At 50.3% G+C, this 19,751-nt stretch overlaps 1 protein-coding gene across 2 annotated transcripts in view; it reads right to left on the reverse strand.

The window, feature by feature from the left end:
• Positions 1–2,774: 2,774 nt before the first annotated feature.
• MED8 (mediator complex subunit 8) overlaps positions 2,775–19,751 on the reverse strand; it is a 29,894-nt gene continuing 12,917 nt past the window's right edge. Inside the window, exons 2-7 of one of the 2 annotated variants that reach the window (XM_059727692.1) lie at positions 18,088–18,206; positions 15,459–15,603; positions 14,643–14,783; positions 14,122–14,203; positions 12,668–12,916; positions 2,775–3,301 (exon numbers count right to left, since the gene is read on the reverse strand). In XM_059727692.1, the coding sequence (XP_059583675.1) occupies positions 3,237–3,301; positions 12,668–12,916; positions 14,122–14,203; positions 14,643–14,783; positions 15,459–15,603; positions 18,088–18,206 (801 nt within the window). In that variant the 3' untranslated portion in view covers positions 2,775–3,236. The remainder of the gene's footprint in view (positions 3,302–12,667; positions 12,917–14,121; positions 14,204–14,642; positions 14,784–15,458; positions 15,604–18,087; positions 18,207–19,751) is intronic. The other variant, XM_059727693.1, reaches the window with a different exon arrangement.

A 19,751-nucleotide genomic window follows, 5' to 3' on the forward strand; every position in this document is an offset into this window, starting at 1 on the left:
AGCAGCTCTGCAAAGGACTTTAGGGGTCATCAGCTGAACATGAGCTTCCAGCGTGACTCTAATGCTATTTCCCCACCCACATATCCAAGGATCACAAGGAAAAGGAAAAGGTTGGAGTAACTGTATTTGGCACCAGTGGCTTCACAACTAGGCAGTCTGCAGGTCCAGGAGGAGGTCACTAAACTGCAGAGGTTCAGATGAGAGCTACCAGAATGGCTCAGAGGTGGAAAACCTGCCTTATACTGAGCAGGTCAAAGTGCTCCATCTCTTTAGCTCATTAAGGAGTAGCTGAGCTGATCAGCCTGTAAGTAACTCCATAGGGAACAGACATTTGAGAGAGGCTGCTTTACTCCACCAAAGGAATAAAAAGATCCAATAGATGGAAGTGGAGGCAAGGCAAATTCAAACTCAAAGGAATGTGAAAATTTTTAATAGGATGAAGAACCTTTGTAACCACTGATGCTGGTGAAAACTTTTAAATGAAAATTGCACATTTTCCTTGGTAGCTAGAGAGGCTTGAGCTCCAACAGGAAGAAATCCAGGGCAGCTCTGCAGCCTGTTCTGGGCAGGTCAGGCTGCATAATCAAAAAGATCCCTTCTGGCTTCGCAATCAATAAAAAAAGCAGCCCTTCTGCCTGGCCCTGCTTTCCAACTGTGCAAAAGGTCTGGCTGGGCCCACTCTGCACATTCCTGCATCAGCTGCAGTGGCAGGAGGTCCAGAGCTCAGCCTGCTACTGCTAGGTCCCTTTGCAGGGCAGCCCTAGGACAGACAGCCAAACCCAGGCACAGCACTGCCAGGATTCACCAGCTGGCAAGCACCCAAGGAGGACAAGCCTAGAGCTGGGATCCAAAGCACTGCAGCTTTAGCAGTGTGTGTCCTAGCATGCTTCAGCCCATCAGCACAGCTGCCTGCAGTGCTACTTGGCTTTGAAACAGAACAAGGACTTAATTCACTGAACACGGGCTGGCTCTGTCAGGCAAGCAGGGCAGGAGGGACAAGAAGAATGTGCGCACAAGGGGGGAGGATGGGCAAGTTGGCATTCAGCCTTTCCTCTCAACAGAGGCCTGTGGCCCTTGGCAGCGCATGGAGGCCAGCTCTGTAGCAAGGCCAGATGGCTAGGCTGAACTCAAGCAAGGTGGCAGGTCTGAGCAAGGGCCTACAAACCGCACCCTTATAGACACCTTGAAGTTGCTGCTTTCCCTAAAAAGCTCTGCACATGCAGCGGGGCAGTATAGGAATCTCAGCTCCACAGACAGGCCAAGCCTCAGGAGACCACCTATCCCAGCCAAATGTTTTGGCATCTTTAAGTCTAGTCTAGACCAGTCAGAGATTCCAGCCCCCCCCCCCCCCCCCCCAGGCTGAACCAACTTTCTGGCTAAAAAGCTCTTCCTAATCTGTGACTTCAATCTCTTTGTAAAATTTCAGTCTATAACTTCTTGCTTTGTCCCCTCTGGACAGAGTAGGTGGTTGCCATTCCCTTTATAACAACCACTTTTGCATATGAAGACTATTATCAAATCCATCCTCAATCTTCCCTTCTCCATATGCAATAATCCCGGCTCTTCCAACCGTTCTTTATTGCGCCGCGGGGGTTCACAAAGTGTTTACTGAACATTTCCCTTTCCATGCTCCCAGCCAAAGTGGGGACGCTGCGGAGGCTGCCACAGGCAAGGGCAGAACAAGCTGAGCAGCACTCAGCCCTTCTAAGGCGCCACCAGCACAGCTCCACTGCTTTCATGAGCTCCCCAATCCCTGCATCAGCAACCCTACAGGCCCCGAGGGAACAAGAAGTGCCCTGTCAAGCCTGGAGGCCACAAGAGTCAGGTCAGCCTGACTGTCCTGACATGGCAGAGGTGTGGCACAGCTCCTGTTTGCAGGGCGTGCTCACCAAACAAGCAGTGCTGAGGCTGAGGGGTTAGACCAGGGCCTCAAGGCTGCAACCTCTATGAATACACTGGTTCTGCTTAGCTCAGAGCTGGCAGGAGAGGAGCAGCAGCAGGCCATGCCAGCTGAATAGATTCCCACGCACTCAGCATTCTGCACAGATGCCACCGAGCACATAACATCACGCTGCCCTTCGCCACACCACTGTAACAGGTCCGGAGAGCAAGTGCTGAGTGCCAATCCTCAGTGCCCTCTGCACGCACAGACCTGCTTTATGGACATGTGCCTATGCTCTCCATCTTGGAGAGGTCCTTTATCAGCCAGACTACAACCTGCAGCTCAAGTTTAGAGGCTGTCAGATAGAAGCATCCCCTTCTGCCCAGTCCCAGAAAAAAGGGGCTCTGCTGCAGCTTAGCCCACACAGGGAACAGAGCATGTAGAAGAGGAAAATGCCCTCCCGCAGAAGGAGTTTAATTCCAAGTTAGATCAGCACTCCTCCAAGGACAGGGAAGCAGAGAACTACCTGGAGAACAAGGTCCAAGACTGGGACAAGAGAGCAGCTGGTTTCCAACCCAGCAGCACCAGATCCCCACTGTGGCCCTTGCTGCACAGAATCCCAAAGGGGACCTGGGCTGCCTGGGCTATGACCACAGCAAGCTGTAAAAGACAAACAAGGCAGCCACTTCTGGTTGGCAACACGACTGAGCTTGTTCTCTGCTGAGCCATGCACAAACCCAACGGCAATCCCTGGGCTCAGCATCCGGCAGAGGGAGACACTTTATAAGTGGCCCTTCTGGGGCCCTGACAGGAGCTGTTCTACAGCCATTCCCAAACAGAAACAAGGCAAAGTGCAGGGCTCCCTTGATCTGATAGAGAGCAGTGGTCAAACTTGACACAGCATACAGCCTTTATTCAAGCAGCACGGTGGGGGGGAGGCAGTGAAGAGCAACACGCCCAGCCAAACCTACAAGGTATTTTTGTATCCGCACCAAGAAACGGTAGGAGCCTCTGGAACGCAGACCAAAATGGTGACAGGATTTGGTCCCAGCAGCCAGCCAGAGGCTCTGGCCTGGCAGGGGAGGTCCCACCCGTCCCTGAGCATGCAGCTGCCAGCACCTCTGCACAACCGGTTCAGAACGCAGCACAACCACACGGAGAGGAGCTGTGCAGCCCAGAGCTCACAGGGGGGTGGTGAGGGGGAAGGGAAGGTTTCACCCCGTATCTCCCTCTCGCAGACGGTGTATGCAGGCTTCAAGGGACTCCAGAGGCACAGAGGAATCCCAGGAGTGGTGGCAGGGGCCAGGAACAGCACTGGCAACTCATGATCAGTCAGGTCTGTGGTTCTTCCTGCTCATCTCTGATACGGATGCATCGAGGCAGATTTGATGTTGGTTTTTATACCACTGGGCATCTTTCCTGCATACAAAAAGGAGCAGGGCAAAGTCACTTGCAAGAGAATGCATCTGTGCAAGAGATCCCAGAGCAGTCATTCAGGCACACCGACACCAGGGCACTGCAGCCCCTCCCACCCCTGGTAACTGCTGCTGTTCCTTCATTCCATCTCAGACACCAATTCCTTCTCAGCGACCCAGGACTGGGCAAGGACTCCAGCTGACACTGCACAAGCACAGCACAGAATCCCAGGGCTGAAAGGGCTGTGGGTTGTCTTGTCCAACCCCCTGTGCCGATGCAGGAATGCTGCTCCTCAGCCATCCCTGTCCAGTGCTTACCCTGCTTCCTCTTGAAAACTTGCAGGGAAGGGGATTCCACTGCTGCCCTGGGCAGTCTGCTCCACAGCCATTCTGCTCTAACAGCAAGGATGCTCAGCTTTACCTGAGCTAAATCTCCCTGGCTGGATTCACTGAGTGGTGTCCTGCCTCGGGTGGCAAGGGAAAACAGATGTTCTCTCCCTTCTTTACAACAGCCTTTCAGATTTAGAAAACTGCCAGGTTCAGGCTCCAGGGGTGGCCAGCCTGCCCCTGGAAGCCACACAACCCGTGCCCTCCCCCAGCTCTTGGGTGCCCTCCCCATCTCACTCACTCACTCACCATGCCTTGTTGTAACTGTTTGATTGGAAGGGATGTTGCCTAAAGGGTCCTAGAGCAAGACCCAGGTCCTCTAGATGCCAGCTCAGTCTGGCAGGGGCAGGGGAAATAACGTGACCACTAAGGCGGTTTTCCTAGGTGCTGCGGATAGCCACTTTTCTGGCGAAAGGTAGTATCCGTGGAGGTAATGTATAGTTAACCTCCCACTTTCATTTCCAGTGGGAAGATCTTGGCTTTACACCCACTTTATGGAAATAGGAGACTCCTCCCTAGCTTGCTTCTGCGGCCATATGGCTAAGGGCAAGCGAAACTCAGGGGCATCCAAACCCCAAGCCTCTTGACTTGGGCCTGCACGTAGGATGCTTGCCAAATGATTTGGAAGCATATGAAACCCCAGGTGAGGGTGGAGGATGTTTGACAGTAGTAGGGCCACATATGGTTCTTGAATGACTCCCGGATTTGGAATTGATTTGATGTGGCTCAGAACATGGAAAATTTTCCTTAAAAAACCCCAAAACAAACAAACCAAAAAACTTGTAGCCTTAAGGGCTTATCACAGCCTCTGACCTCCCCTACAACCATGTCCATGCCTCGCAGATATTACCAATTAAAAACTTTGCTGGGCACTGGGTCCCAATCTGCTACCAGGCCACCTCAGGCCTTTATATCCTTGTTGGGGCCCAGTCCCTTAGCCTAGGCCCTCTGTGCTGGGCCTGACTTCTGGGTCCCAGCCCAAGTCTCCAGGCTTGGGAGCAGCCCAGGCTGTTGGATGTATGGCTGGCCCCATTGCCCCCAGACATGTAGCAGGGCTAGGGCAGCGTGACAGCTGGACTCAACTTCCTGGCAGCTCCAGCAGCAGCAGCTCCTTCCAGCTGATGCTGCCAGTGTCACTGCTGTTGCCAGATCCAGCCTCACTGCCCAGGCACCCCAGCCCACCTGCCCTGCACCTACTGCCAGGGATGCCAGACAGAGCAAGAGGGCAAGGTGGGTGGGATCTCCACAGACACTGGCCCCAGGACCCCCAGGAGGCAGGGTGTACTAGGTCAGGCAGATGGGATGGGGCCACAGGTGGGGAGCAGCAGCCAGGAATAGGACGCGTGGATGGGATGGGGCTGCCAGGGGGCCAGGACCCCCTGCCCCTACCCTAGCACAGGCATGAGCAGGCAGCCCCAGTACAGTGTGGCTGCAGAGGGGTACAGCCTAGCCCCAACGGATCATGACTGGATTAGGCCACCACATGCTCAGATGTCACTGTGCTGTACTGGTGCTGCCGCATGCACCTGTGCTGGGGCAGGGGCTGGGGGCCTTACCCGACCAGTCTATCCAGTCTACTAATCTATCACATGGGGAGTTTTGGTGAGTTGTTGTAAGATGGGAGAGGAGGGGTAGAAGGTGCTGATCCATCCCACAACAGCTCACTAAAACGACCCTCCAGCCCAAATAATTGCAAACCGCTGTTCTAGCTTCTCCCTATCCTTCTTAAAACGTGGAGCCCAGAATTGCCCCTAGTACTCCTGATGAGGCCTAACCAGCACCAAGTAGCATGGCGCTGTCATCTCCCATGTTCCATGCCTTATACCCAACACTTCTGTGTTTTTGCTGACTTGCGTTAACAAGTCTGTGTTCTACACAGACTCGCGCTTGTAGGGAGGCAGTTAGACGGGCCAAAGCTACCATGGAGCTGAGGATGGCAACCCAAGTAAAGGACAACAAGAAATTGTTTTTTAGATATACAGGGAGTAAAAGGAAGGCCCAGGGAGGAATAGGACCCCTGCTAAACGGGCAGAAACAATTGGTGATGGACAGAGGGGACAAGGCTGAACTCCTCAACGAGTTCTTTGCCTCAGTGTTCCTAAGTGAGGGGCACGACAAGTCTCTCTGGGGTTGTAGAGAGGCAGCAGCAAGGCGCCAGACTGCCATGCGTAGACCCTGAGATGGTGCAGAGTCACTTGGAAGAACTGGATGCCTTTAAGTCGGCAGACCCGGGTGAGCTCCATCCGAGGGTGCTGAAGGCACTGGCCGACATTATTGCAGAGCCACTGGTGGGAATATTTGAATGCTCGTGGCGCACGGGCCAAGTCCCGGAGGACTGGAAAAGGGCCAATGTGGTCCCCATCTTCAAGAAGGGGAGGGAGGAGGACCCGGGCAACTATAGGCCAGTCAGTCTCACCTCCATCCTTGGCAAAATCTTTGAAAAAATTATCAAGGCTCACATTTGCGAGAGCCCAGCAGGACAAATTATGCTGAGGGGAAACCAGCATGGGTTCGTAGCAGGCAGATCGTGCCTGACCAATCTAGTCTCTTTTTATGACCAGGTTATGAAACGCCTGGACACAAGAGGAGGGGTAGATGTCATATACTTAGACTTCAGGAAGGCCTTCAATATGGTATCCCACCCCATACTGGTGAACAAGTTAAGAGGCTGTGACTTGGATGACTGCACAGTCCGGTGGGTGGCGAATTGGCTAGAGGGTCGCACCCAGAGAGTCGCGGTGGATGGGTCGGTTTCGACCTGGAAGGGTGTGGGCAGTGGGGTCCCGCAGGGCTCGGTCCTTGGACCGATACTCTTTAATGTCTTCATCAGCGACTTGGACGAGGGAGTCAAATGTACTCTGTCCAAGTTTGCTATGGGGAGAAGTGGACACGCCGGAGGGCAGAGAACAGCTGCAGGCAGACCTGGACAGGTTGGACAAGTGGGCAGAAAACAACAGGATGCAGTTCAACAAGGAGAAATGCAAAGTGCTGCACCTAGGGAGGAGAAATGTCCAGCACACCTACAGCCTAGGGAATGACCTGCTGGGTGGCACAGAGGTGGAAAGGGATCTTGGAGTCCTAGTGGACTCCAAGATGAACATGAGTCGTCGGTGTGACGAAGCCATCAGAAAAGCCAATGGCACTTTATCGTGCATCAGCAGATGCATGACGAATAGGTCCAAGGAGGTGATACTTCCCCTCTATCAGGCGCTGGTCAGACCGCAGTTGGAGTACTGCGTGCAATTCTGGGTGCCGCACTTCAAGAGGGATGCGGATAACCTGGAGAGGGTCCAGAGAAGGGCAACTCGTATGGTCAAGGGCTTGCAGACCAAGCCCTACGAGGAGAGACTAGAGAAACTGGACCTTTTCAGCCTCCACAAGAGAAGGTTGAGAGGCGACCTTGTGGCTGCCTATAAGTTCATCACGGGGGCACAGAAGGGAATTGGTGAGGTTTTATTCACCAAGGCGCCCCCGGGGGTTACAAGAAACAATGGCCACAAGCTAGCAGAGAGCAGATTTAGACTGGACATTAGGAAGAACTTCTTCACAGTTCGAGTGGCCAAGGTCTGGAACGGGCTCCCAAGGGAGGTGATGCTCTCCCCTACCCTGGGGGTCTTCAAGAGGAGGTTAGATAGGCATCTAGCTGGGGTCATCTAGACCCAGCACTTTTTCCTGCCTATGAGGAAATGATGATCTATTGAGGTCCCTTCCGACCCTAACATCTATGAATCTACACAAACCCCAAGATACTCCTCAGCAATGCTGTTGCCCAGCAGTTAACTCCCCTTGTCTTTGTGCTTCTGGTCATACTTCTCTGGACACAGTGCATCACATTTCTCTGCATTGAACTTCATCATCCGGTTGTCTCTAGTCCAGCTTCTCAATCCATCTGGATGATTCTAATTCTACTCCCATCCTGCTATGTGTTTACAGTCCTTCCCAATTTTGCATGATCTGCAAACTTGATCAGGAGACTCTATTTGGGTATCCAAATCATTTGTAAATGTTAAAAACCACCAGACCTACGCCAGCCCCCCTGTGAAACCCCACTTGAATCCTCCTCCACTCTGACACAGATCCATTTATAATTACCCTTTGCATGTGGTTACTGAGCCAATACGTTTCCACCTTACAGGAATTTTATCTAGCCATGTAAAATACATTTGTAAGGTCATGTAGAACTTTAACAAAAGCCTTATTGAAGTCCAAGTACATTATGCCCACCGCATTCCCTTCATCCACCCAACTGGTTACTTCGTCAAAGTAGATCAAATTAGTTTGGCATTTTTTGTTCTCAATGAGTCCATGATGATTGCTAGTGATCAATCTTTCCTCCTCCAGATGTTTACAAATTGAGCCCAATATCTGTATGAGTACTGAGGTCTGGCCGACTGGTCTATAATGCCCCAGGTGTCCCCCCTACATTTTTTACGGGCACTAGGTTAGCCCTTTTCCAGTTCTCTGGAACCTTGTCTGCCTCCCACAATTTATAAATGTTATTGCCAATGGCTCCTAGATCCTTTCAACTTGTTCCTTCAGCATCATGGGATAAATTTCATTAGGGCCTGGTGACTTAAATTTATTCTGTTACTCAAAAGATCTCTGACACTCTCTTCAGTTACCATGACCTCAGCCTTTCTCCTCTTTTGTCTATATTATTTTTACTAGCCATCAGGTTGCAGCTTATTTTTTGGGAAGACTGAGGCAAAGTAGCCAATGAGTAGCTCTGCCTTTTTTTGCATCTCCTGTTAATAGCTTACCCTGGCTATTAAACAATGGACCTTATTTTTTCAGACCACTATATATATAAATCCCCTTCTTGTTGTCTTTTAAGTTCCCCCTCCAGGTGTAACTTATCTTTTATGTTTGTTTTCCTGATTTTGTCCCTGCAAGTTTTTGCTGTGTCTTAGTGGCGTATCTTTCCTTCTACTGCCTGTATGTTTTCCTTCTAATTTTGCAGGATCTAAGGAGTTCCCTGCATATCACATCAGTCTCCTCTGATGTCTGCCATGCTGAAGTAGTTTCTTGTTGAGGTTTCAATGCTATGCCCCTTTAGAAGCTGCCGTCCTCCTGGGCCCTTTCTTCTTTAACCTGCCCACAGACCTTTCCCTGCTGTTTCTCTGAATTGGTTGAAATCTGCCTTTTTGAAGTCCAGTATTTTTGTTCAACTAATCTTAGACTTCCTCTTTCTCAGAGTGATGAATTCTATCATACCACAATGACTTTCTCCCAAGTTTCCAAACAGCTTCATGTTCTCAATCAATTCTTCCTTGATGGTCAGAGTAAGAACCAAGATAGTTGTGCTCTGTTCATTAAAAACCTGCTTGGACCTGTAGGGGGGCTGTTAGGAAAGCTAAGGTGGACATAGAGCTAGGACTAGCATCCAAGATCAAAGATAATAAAAAGTCCTCTTTCAAATATATAGGGAGGATGAAGAAGGCACCGGGAAATGTGGGGCCCCTGCAAGATATGTTGGGCAATCTGGTGGTTGCGCCAGAGGAGAAGGCAGACCTCTTTAACAAATTCTTCACCTCCGTTTTCTTGTGCAGGGACTGGGACTCCCCCACCATGATTCAAGACAGACTTGAGGGGAACGCCTCCAGACCTAAGGTTGAGGAGGACTGGGTTAGAGTGCTTCTGGAGGGGCTGGACATGTTCAAATCAGCAGGTCCAGATGCTCTCCACCCCAGGGTGTTGAGGGAGCTAGCACGGGTTATTGCAGGGCCCTTGGCACGGCTTTATGAGCGCTCGTGGGGCTCGGGCCAGGTGCCAAATGACTGGAAGATAGCCAATGGGATCCCCATCTTTAAAAAAGGGAGGAGGGAGGACCCGGGCAACTACAGACCCGTCAGTCTTACCTCAATCCTGGGGAAACTCTTTGAGAAGATCATCAAGGAGCACATCTGTGATGGGCTGGCATCACGGATGATGCTCAAGGGCAACCAGCACGGTTTCATTAGGGGCAGGTCATGTCAGACCAACCTGATTGCCTTTTATGATCAGGTCACAAAAGCATTGGATGCAGGTGTCGCCGTGGATGTAGTCTTTCTGGACTTCAGCAAGGCCTTTGACACTGTCGACTACCCCATCCTCATTAAAAAACTAGGCGACTGTGGCATCGATGCCTACACAGTCAGATCGAGTGCGAATTGGCTGAAGGGTCGTACTCAGAGGGTGGTGGTGGACGGGTCATATTCGACCTGGGGGGAAGTGGGCAGTGGAGTCCCCCAGGGCTCGGTCCTTGGGCCGGCACTGTTCAACTTTTTTATCAGCGATTTGGACGATGGGGTGAAAAGCAACCTGTTCAAATTTACTGATGATACCAAAATTTGGGGTGAGGTGGGCATGTTAGCAGGGAGGGAAAGACTGCAGCAAGACCTGGATAGGTTGCAAGGGTGGGCTAACAAAAACAGGATGTGTTTCAATACGGACAAGTGCAAGGTGCTGCACTTGAGCAGTAGCAACCGGCAGCACACTTATAAGATGGGAAACTCCCTTCTTGAGAGCACGGAGGCAGAAAGGGATCTTGGAGTCATCATTGACTCCAAGATGAACATGGGCCGATAATGCGAGGTCACAGTCAGCAGGGCCAACCGGACCTTATCGTGCATCCACAGGTGCATCTCCAGTAGGGCCAAGGAGGTGATCCTCCCCCCTCTACGTGACACTGGTCAGGCCACAGCTGGAGTACTGCATCCAGTTCTGGGCACCCCACTTCAAGAGGGATGTGGACAACATTGAGAGGGTCCAGAGGAGGGCCACCCGCATGATCCAGGGACAGCAGGGCAGACCCTACAATGAGAGGCTACGGGACCTGAACCTGTTCAGCCTTCACAAGAGAAGGCTGAGGGGGGACCTGGTGATTGTCTATAAACTCACTAGGGGGGACCAGAAGTGTTTGGGGGAGACCTTGTTTCCCCCAGCGCCCCCCCGGGATAACAAGGAATAATGGCCACAAGTTGTTGGAGAGTAGGTTTAGATTAGACATCTGCAAGAACTACTTCACAGTTAGGGCGGCTACGATCTGGAACCAACTTCCAAGGGAAGTGGTGCTGGCTCCTACCCTGGGGGTCTTTAAGAAGCAGCTTGATGCCTACCTGGCTGGGGTCAATTGAGCCCTGTTTTCCTCCTGCCCAGGCAGAGGGTCAGACTTGAAGATCTACAAGGTCCCTTCCAACCCTACTTCTATGATTCTATGAACCTCCTAGACATTATGTTTTGCTGTACTATTCTTCCAACAGATATCAGGGAAGTTAAACTCCCCCATTAGTACCATCTCATAATGTTTGGATGTGTTTGTTATCTCTCCAAGTGCCTCATCCACCTCTTCCTCTTGACTTGCTAGTCTATAGTAGATCCCCATTATAATATTACTGTTGTTCTTTTCCTTTTCATCCTCTTGCTCTGGAAGGCAACGCCTCAGGGGATGCAGTCAAAAATCACATGGGCTTCTTGCTGCCATGGCACACTGCAAATTCCTGTCTAATCCCTGCACAAAAACATTATTAACTTAGGGTTGAGGCTACTGCTCAAATGCATTTTCCACTTGAATGCCTATATTATCATGAAACCGCCTTTCAGGCCAATCTCAGCCAACATGACACCCCCTCCAATGTCCCACTGGCTACCCCTGGATTCTATGACAGCTTCAGAATAATTTTGGAAATGAGATTCTTAGTGAAGAAAACAGCAAAATGAACAGCATGATCATTGTTTTCCACGTGGTGTCTCATTCAGTGGATTCTGGCTGCCCCACATTTGGTGCTTGAAGGATTGCACGATTTCAGTGGAAGCATGACAGAATAAGAGCATGACAGAAATTGGATGTGGAAGCTGTAGGCCTTGGCACTGGGCTTTCAGCACCTGGGAAAGAAGAGTGGGGCTCTCGGCGAACACTTGAGCCAGAGGGTTCTGCTCAAATGATCAACAGCAAAACAGCTAACAATGCTGAAGCTTACATGGTCACTGCTAAGCTTCACCATAAACACCCCCAAGGAAACACACAAGCCAGTACTAGCCTCTCAGAGCTGTTATTTCAGCTTTGTCTGCAAACTCAGGCAGGCCTCACTTCATCAGTTACAACTGTGATAGAGTTGAAAGGTTTTCTTCACAACCAAGAAGCTGCATGGAAGCTGCAGCAATTAATGCTGCCACCACTTCCCCTGCTGCAACACTTCTGGAGAGATTACGCAGTCTAGCAGGCCAGAGGTTGAGCACCACTGTTTTATACTTCTCCAAGGGGTATATGGGGTTCCTATACCCCCTCTGCTGGGGCTGTATAGGAACCCTAAGTTACCACAGGCTACTCGGCTATGCTGCCCCTTTTCTGAGATACCCGCCACTCCAAACACTAATCCTGATTGCTGCTCCATGCATAGGATTTCTTAGATAAGTTTAAACTTGCATGACTGTCAGAGCTAAGACAACTGGACTCTTCTGTTAAAGGTTTTTTAGAGACAGCAGCAAATGGAAATTAGTTATACGTTTTTAATCATAACAGTGATGAACTGCTGCAACTGATTCATGAGGGACACCCCCATCGGCTCATCTGGCACAGAGTCCCCAGACTGGGCATTTCTAGAAGAGCTTGTGGTCGAGCAAAAGCAGATGTTAGGCAGATTGCAAGACATACTGGGCAGGGCTTTGGCCTGTGCTCTACACGTCAAGTTAGCCTAGATAATTACAGCAGTCTCTTCTGGCCTTAATGCCCACAAATACGCAACAGCTCTTCAGCATCTGGATTTTAATACCATGGTCTCCCTGGAATGCAGCTTGCCTCAGATCCATGCCATGGATCCTCTGCTCTCACTGCCCTGAAACACCTTCCTCTCTCCCACCTGGCCCTCAAAGCCACTTCTCCCCAGGTGTGGGGCCTGGGTTAGGATCTATGCCCTAAGGCTCTCTTTGGATCTTCCCCACTCCTGTGTTCTGCTCTTTCTTCCCATCTGCATTTCAGGCACACTGTGGTGTTCTGCTTATTTACCTGGCTGGCTTGCTTGTGACATCTGCACTCCTGCAAGCATTGGCTGCTGTGGGGTTGGTGCACCTGATATCTGGACCTGCTGCATGCCAGAAGCCCCTGCTATGATGGGACCAGTGCCTGGCTGACCTGACTGGACAGGCCCTCCCGAGCCTGGAGGCCTCCGGTTGGATAGGCCTTTTCCAAATGCCACTGCTGCTACCAAGGCATTGGTGTCAGTAGGGTTGAAGGTTTGCTTGTTTTGCCGTAAACCTGCAGGGAAAGAAGAGACTTCTGGAGCATTTCAACAAGCCTACAGATGCTTCTCAAGAGGCACCCTCAAGTAGGAGAGGAGCTTGTGCCTGCAACTATGAACCCGTACTAATGCTAGGACAGAAAAGAAAGGAAGGATGGACCAGCAGTAGGGATCCCTCTCCCCTCCTCTTCTCCCCTCCTGCACAGGATAAGGGCAGAATGCAAGGTGACAGGACAGGACAGGCTGACAGTATGTCCAGAAAGACCTTTATACACAGGACGAATTTAATACCAAATGGGAGCTGCCACCTGGTATATTCTGGACTCACTCAAGTCTGGCTAAAGAGGTTTCCATGCTCTCCCACCTTTGCACAGCACTACTGATTCATTTATGTGAATTAGAGTGCTTCGCTTGTAAATGCAAGTAAATAAGTGTCCCATCTCCCATAGGCATCTAAAGCAACCTCACAGTAGACACTTCTGGCAGGGTCAGTATTCATCAATTTGGTTTCCATGAAGTAGAGAAAACCTGGCCAGGCACAAAGGAAACCTTTCACACACTTCAAAAGGGATGTGGCCAGCCTGGAGAGGGTTCAGAGGAGAGCCACCCGCTTGGTGAGAGGGCAGCAAGACAGGCCCTACGAGGAGAGACTGAGGGACCTGAACCTGTTCAGCCTCAGCAAGAGGAGGCTGAGGGGGGACCTGGTGGCTGTCTACAAATTCATCAGGGGAATCAACAGCAAATAGGCAGAGCCCTTTTCTCCCCAGCACCACCTGGGGTGACGAGGAACAATGGTCATAAGCTGATGGAGAATAGGTTTAGGTTAGAGAGCAGAAGGCAATATTTTACAGTTAGGGTGGCCAAAATCTGGAACCAGCTTCCCAGGGAAGTGGTCCTTGCCCCTAGCTTGGGCAAATTCAAGAGGAGGTTGGATGATCACCTGTCTGGGGTCTTGTGAACCCAGCATCCATTCCTGCCTGTGGCAGGGGTCAGGCGAGGTGATCTGTTCAGGTCCCTCCTGACCCTAGCTACTATGATACTCCCACCTTCTTGACTCCTTTCCAAACAAAGTAGTCACAAGCCCAGATGCCTGTTGACCCTTCCCTCCTCTTCCTTTCTATACTTCTGCTCCCTTCTGGCTCCAGGGACTGTGCAATACCAGGGCCGTGCCTCCCACACTGGCCCTGCGGACTCTGCACTTGCCTTTGCCTGGTACCCATACCTCCACTTTCAGACTCCCGTTCCTCCTTGCTGATTTTCTCCAGCAGATTCGAACACATTTTGTTCAGGCTCTGGATCTGTTTCTGCAAAGTGAAAGCAACCAGAAGATGGAAGAACATCTCTAACCCAATACCAGTCAGCAAGATTCACGAACAAACCCTATCCCAGCTCCTGCCTTAATGAATACAAGTGCTTCAGTGGTGGAGTCCAGGGAACATGCTTCCAAGGCACAAAGCAGGGGATGCTGTATGAGGCAAGGCAATCATTGATCTTTCAAAGCAGGAGGCGATTAGGGTGTTACTGCATTGGAAGGAGGTTGGAGAATCTGGGTCAGCTGGAGAAATCACAAAAAGGGAAAGGAAGGACACAGGCAGAAGGAAAGACTGACTGGAGTAGGGAAGAACAAGGGCTGCAGCAATTCAGGTGCCAGACAGAGAAAGAGGGAACCTGGTGACCTACGGCTGGTCTGAGTCCTGTCCTCAGGACAGAAGCTGGGGCAGCATCTAGTTGTTTTCTGCCTACCTGTGCCACGTCAGGACTGATTCGGGCTGCATCCGTGATCAGCTGCTTCTCCTGCTCCTCCACTTCTGGGTCAGGCTTGGTCCGCAGATGGTCAGGCACCACCTCATGACTGAAGACTGGCACGCGCCCTTCTGTCTGTCGCTGAAACAATGGGACAGGCCACACTCAGGGTCCAATGCTGTTGCACAGCCAGAACAGGAGCCAGAGCCATACTGGCAACTGGCATCCACAAAGCTCTGCGCCATTGGGGCACTGAGACCTATCTGGCTTTCAGGCTGCACCCACCACTGCATTACCAAGCATTCTGAGAGCTGCCTGTCAGGAAGGCAACCTCAACAGACAGGCCTGAGTTAACAGTTCCTTTGGGCTGGGTCTGGCTGCTCGCAGTGGGAGCAGGAGGGAGGGGAGGGGTCCAGGCTCTGGAACGCATTTCCTTGTTGGTGAGGGAAGGGGAGGGACAGGACATGATCCAAAGTGTTGACTCTTGCTGGAATGAGCTCAACTGACCCAGAGCCCCTGGATAAGTAGTGAGGAGGTCTATGTGTACCCAAGGGGAGACTGTTTCTCTGCAGGCCTCAGCTTCATGGCCACTGCATTTTTGCAACCTGGAACAAATATACAATGCGCCCAGATGAATGCTTGTGGGGGAAGTGGTGCTGACAAAACAGCACTGGGACAATGCATCCCTCCCTCCCCAAGGACTGCTCACACATCTCCCCATGCTCCGAGAGTAGGGGAAAGGCTAGGCACAGAGTGGTGCGGGGAGTGCACATCTTGGACAACACTTAGTAGGGAGCAGAGCTGCCAGGTTCTCACCATGATTTCCTCATCCCGGTCTGGAGACAGCACCAGGGGGATGATGACCTGGTTACGCAGTAGCGGAGTCTTCTCATGCTTCAACACTTTGTTCAGTGTGTTCAGCTGTCCTGAGAGCAGCGCGAAGCTGTCTAGTACTGAGGGCCTGGAAGGCAAAAGGGAGGGTAGACCTGGAAAGGGACATGGGAGACAGGTGCAGCACATTCCTAGAGCTCGGTCAGGTCATCATCTACTTGGCTCTAAGAGACTCACAACCCCTCTGTTTCAGGGGAGAGGTGGGCACTGGTATTGTGGAAATCCTAATCCAGAAGCAGAAAGCTCAGGCCAATCACTAATGCATGAGTGTGAAACCAACCCTACCCTCTGTACAAAGCCAGGGGAGCATGGTGCAGGGCTCTTCTCAGTTCTACTGGAAGGGGAGAGAAGGAAGAGTGCCTGGGTCCTGCAAGTTACACACAGACCAGATGTTTTCCTCATCACTGTCGCTCCCCCAACACAACCTGTAGGGTAGCAGCCAAGACATGGGTTTCTAACAAGCAGAGAAAAGAACAAGTTTGTAGCTTGGCTACTGACAGTAAGACCCCCTCACAGACCCTTCTAGTCAAACGTGTATTGTAGGGATGCCTGTGATCACAGGGGGCTGAACCCAATGGCTTAGAAGATCTCTTTTGGTCCTGGGCAGAGGACCTGGGGGTTACAGTGGACTAGATGTGGAATATGAGCCAACAGTATGCTCTTGTTGCAAAAAAAGCCAACAGCATCCTGGATTGCACCAATAGGAATGTCATTTGTAAGTCAAAAGAAGCAATTCTTTTGCACTGTTCAACACTGGCGAGGCCTCCCCTAGAGCACTGTGCTCAGTTTTGGGCCCACACATCAAGAAGGATGTGGATAGTTTCGAAAGAGAAACACAGAGTGGCAAAAATTAGGGGCCTGGGAAGCAGAACTTGTGAGGAGAGGCTGAAAGAGCCATGGTCCTTTTAAACTGGAGAAGAAAATGCTGAGGGAGGATCTGAGGACAGTCTTCAAATACCTGAAGAGTGGTTACAGAGAAGATAGAGATGGGCTTTTCTCTGTGGCTGTAGGGGACAGGACTAGGAGCAATGGCCTCAAGCTACGGCAGGGAAAATGTAGGCTGGAGATAGGGAGGAATGTTCTGACTCCACGGATAGTCAAGCATTGGAATAGGTTGTCTGGAGAAGTTGTGGAATCGCCATACCTGGAAATTTTCAAGAGCAGGTTAGACTTACTTGGCTGGGATAATTTAATCAGGGGTGATCCTACCTTGAGCAAGGGGCTGGAATAGATGCGACCTTGCAAGGTCCCTTTCAGCCCTACTTTCCTATGATCCTATAATTCCTTTGAAACAGACCATGTTTCAGGCTGCAGGCTTGCTTGATAAATCCCATCAGCAAAGCCCCATTTAGCTTGCACTCCTTGGAGGATTCACTAGGCAAATTCTGACAATGCTGCAAGTCACTTACAATGCAAGGTATAAACATTAGCAGCATTTGATATTGGTGCTAGCAACTGATGTTAAGTGGCGACCACCTTGCCCTTATGCATGTTCAGAAGGTGAGTGCCCCTCTATGCTCTACCTCACCACATCTTGGCAAACACTGTACTAGTGGCAGGGGTAACATAGCAATCAAAGGCCAGGAACAAAAAACAAACAGCTTCTAACTTAAGGCATGTACTGGCCTTCCAGATACTTTGTCCATATAGATTTCACTCCTGGTATATCCAGCCAATGAAATAAGTGGGCCCTGAAGAGAAAATGGTGTTGACAGGACCCTATGACTGTGTAATGCTGAAGCAAACAGATGTGGCTTGGAGTTCTGAGAGCAAGGTCCAAGACCTGCTTAGTCCCATGGTAACAGTCATCATTAAAAGTAGGTAATTTTTAATTACATTTTCAAGGAAAAAGAGATATAAAAAGATGGAGTAAGGCTTTCTATTTTAACAGAGCTCTTCATTCATTTTCTCTTAGTTGTTTTCACAGGGAAAACTTCCTGTATGTTAGTTTTTTCTTTAAAAAAATAAACTTAATAAGTGTCCTTTTGGAGGAAAGTGCCACTTCCTTTAAGGCAAAAGACAACAAACACATAACAAGAGAACAGCAGAGTGCAGCCTCTGGATCTAGAGATGACTGCTAGTCACAATCTTGCTGCTGTCTTTTCAGCTGCCTCTTTGGTTGCTAGCTTAAAGCAACACTGCAGAACAATCAACTGTGGCTGGATAAGCCACCTTGGATCAGAGAGCAAATCTGTCCTGCCTGGTATGAAGAAGCGTCTACTTCTGTTGATGCCTTGGGACTGCCAATTTGTTCAGAAGGTCAACTGCTGAATCTAATGCCTATGTTTCTCCAGAGAAGGTTGTGAACACCTCTCCCCATTCATAATCATATGATCTCCATATGGCAACCCCAGCAGGCACCAAGACAAAAAAGTAACATTAAGAATTTTTTTTTGGCTTCTTCAGTGTGATTTAACATTTGGAAATAAGGGCTGTGTGATCTGCCAGGTCTCTGCAACCCCAACAAGTGGCCCAAGAAACAGTTTGGGAACAGCGTGCATAACAGAATAGAGCAGCAAGGACTCCCCACCCCAATAGGGGCACAGACCCTTACCAGGTGAGCCGGTCATACTCATTCTCTAGCTTATAGATGAAGCTGACCAAGGAATTCTTCAAGTCAGCCACCTGGCTGATAAGTGCTTCAAGGGTCACTTCAAGCTGTTTCTCCTCCCTCTACAGAAAGCAGAAAGACAGGGATTAGGACATGGCCTAGTATTTTCCTTGCTGCTAGATTACTTCCCTTATGTTGGGGCACTGATTCTTTCCTTCATTTCCCAAGCTCCACTAGATCTGACCCTCACCCCTGCTTCAGCTAAGGGTCAAGCCACTACCCACCTTCCCTGCCATTTACTGCTCTCTCCTTGGACAACTGCTGTTTCCAGCTGCCAGGGAGCCTGCAGGGAGCCTCTGTTCCCACTGTCACTTTTTAACTCATGAGAAGTGCTCCAGCACTCTGGTGATGAGGGATGTCCAAACATCTGGATGCACAAATACCCCTGACTACCACCTTTCACCCCAAAGGACTTCAGTCACTGTATACAGCATCTTCACAGACACCCTTGGGGATGGCAGGTGGCAAAAAAAATCTGTAGCACAGCCTGCCACCCACCAGAAGATGGGAGGGTCTCGCAACCAATGGCACACCAGGCAACCCCCTGCCTCTCCCGCCTTCTTGCTACTACAACTTGTTTGCACAACAAGTTATGCAAACCACTTTATAAAACATGTTTTAAGACCCCTGCCCCAGTAAACTGCTAACACAAGTCTGACAGCTGATAAACACAACCTCACCAAAGAGGGTGGCCGAGAGCAATGATTGAGAAAGTAAATCCTTCCACCCTGTCTCTCTCTGTCTCACTCGACACTTGGTACTGGGCTTTATTTTATTTAATTTTTTTGTGAACAGGGCCAGGGCCAGAACAGACTTCACTGAAGAGCTTGCTGGAAATCTTCAATGCTCATGAGAAGATGAGAGCTTTACCCTGAAGGCCACTATCAGGTTCAGTGAATTCTGTTTAGCTAGGTCACGGAAGTACGTGGACTGGATACCTGGGCATTGTTACACTGGAAGATCAGAACACCCCATGTGTTCTCCAGGCTGTAACAGAGCCATTGCATAACTCATTCTGAACACTGTGCGTGAACTCACTGTCGTTTATATGGAGAAAAATGAAATTAAGAGCAATTTATGACTGTCCATGTCCAACGGTCTTCCATGCCACGTGCCTTAACCTCTGCTAACACAACCTCAGAAGCTTTTAGCCTTTCAAGAGCTGACTGGACAGAGACATGTATAACAGCTAGAAGAACAAGAGCCCCTCAGGAATCAAGCCCAGGTCCTGGAGACACAAGCCTGACTAGGTTTCAGTAATCTGTAAGAGACCTGGAAAATTCTGCCCTTCACTTCAGCAGGGCTCATTTGGAGGCTTGGCTCATCCCAGCAGGACAGTCACGGTCTGCAGAATATTCTAAGAGCTGATTCACACCTGTACTGCCATGAGGAGACCAAGTACTCCCAGCATGAGAGCACCAGTGGTCTCACCAAGAGCTGCTATCCTGCATGCACTGGAGTAGCATAACTTTGAGCTACATAACAAATCCTTAAAGTGGTGTTAAACACTTATCATGTGGCTCAATGCTACCCCACTCCAGGACAGGATTCTCTCTGATCTGCACAACCCAGCTCCTGTTCCATTAAGGTATGGCCACTCCCCACAG

This window comes from Alligator mississippiensis, chromosome 5 (assembly GCF_030867095.1).
Source record: "Alligator mississippiensis isolate rAllMis1 chromosome 5, rAllMis1, whole genome shotgun sequence".
NCBI lineage: Eukaryota > Metazoa > Chordata > Crocodylia > Alligatoridae > Alligator > Alligator mississippiensis.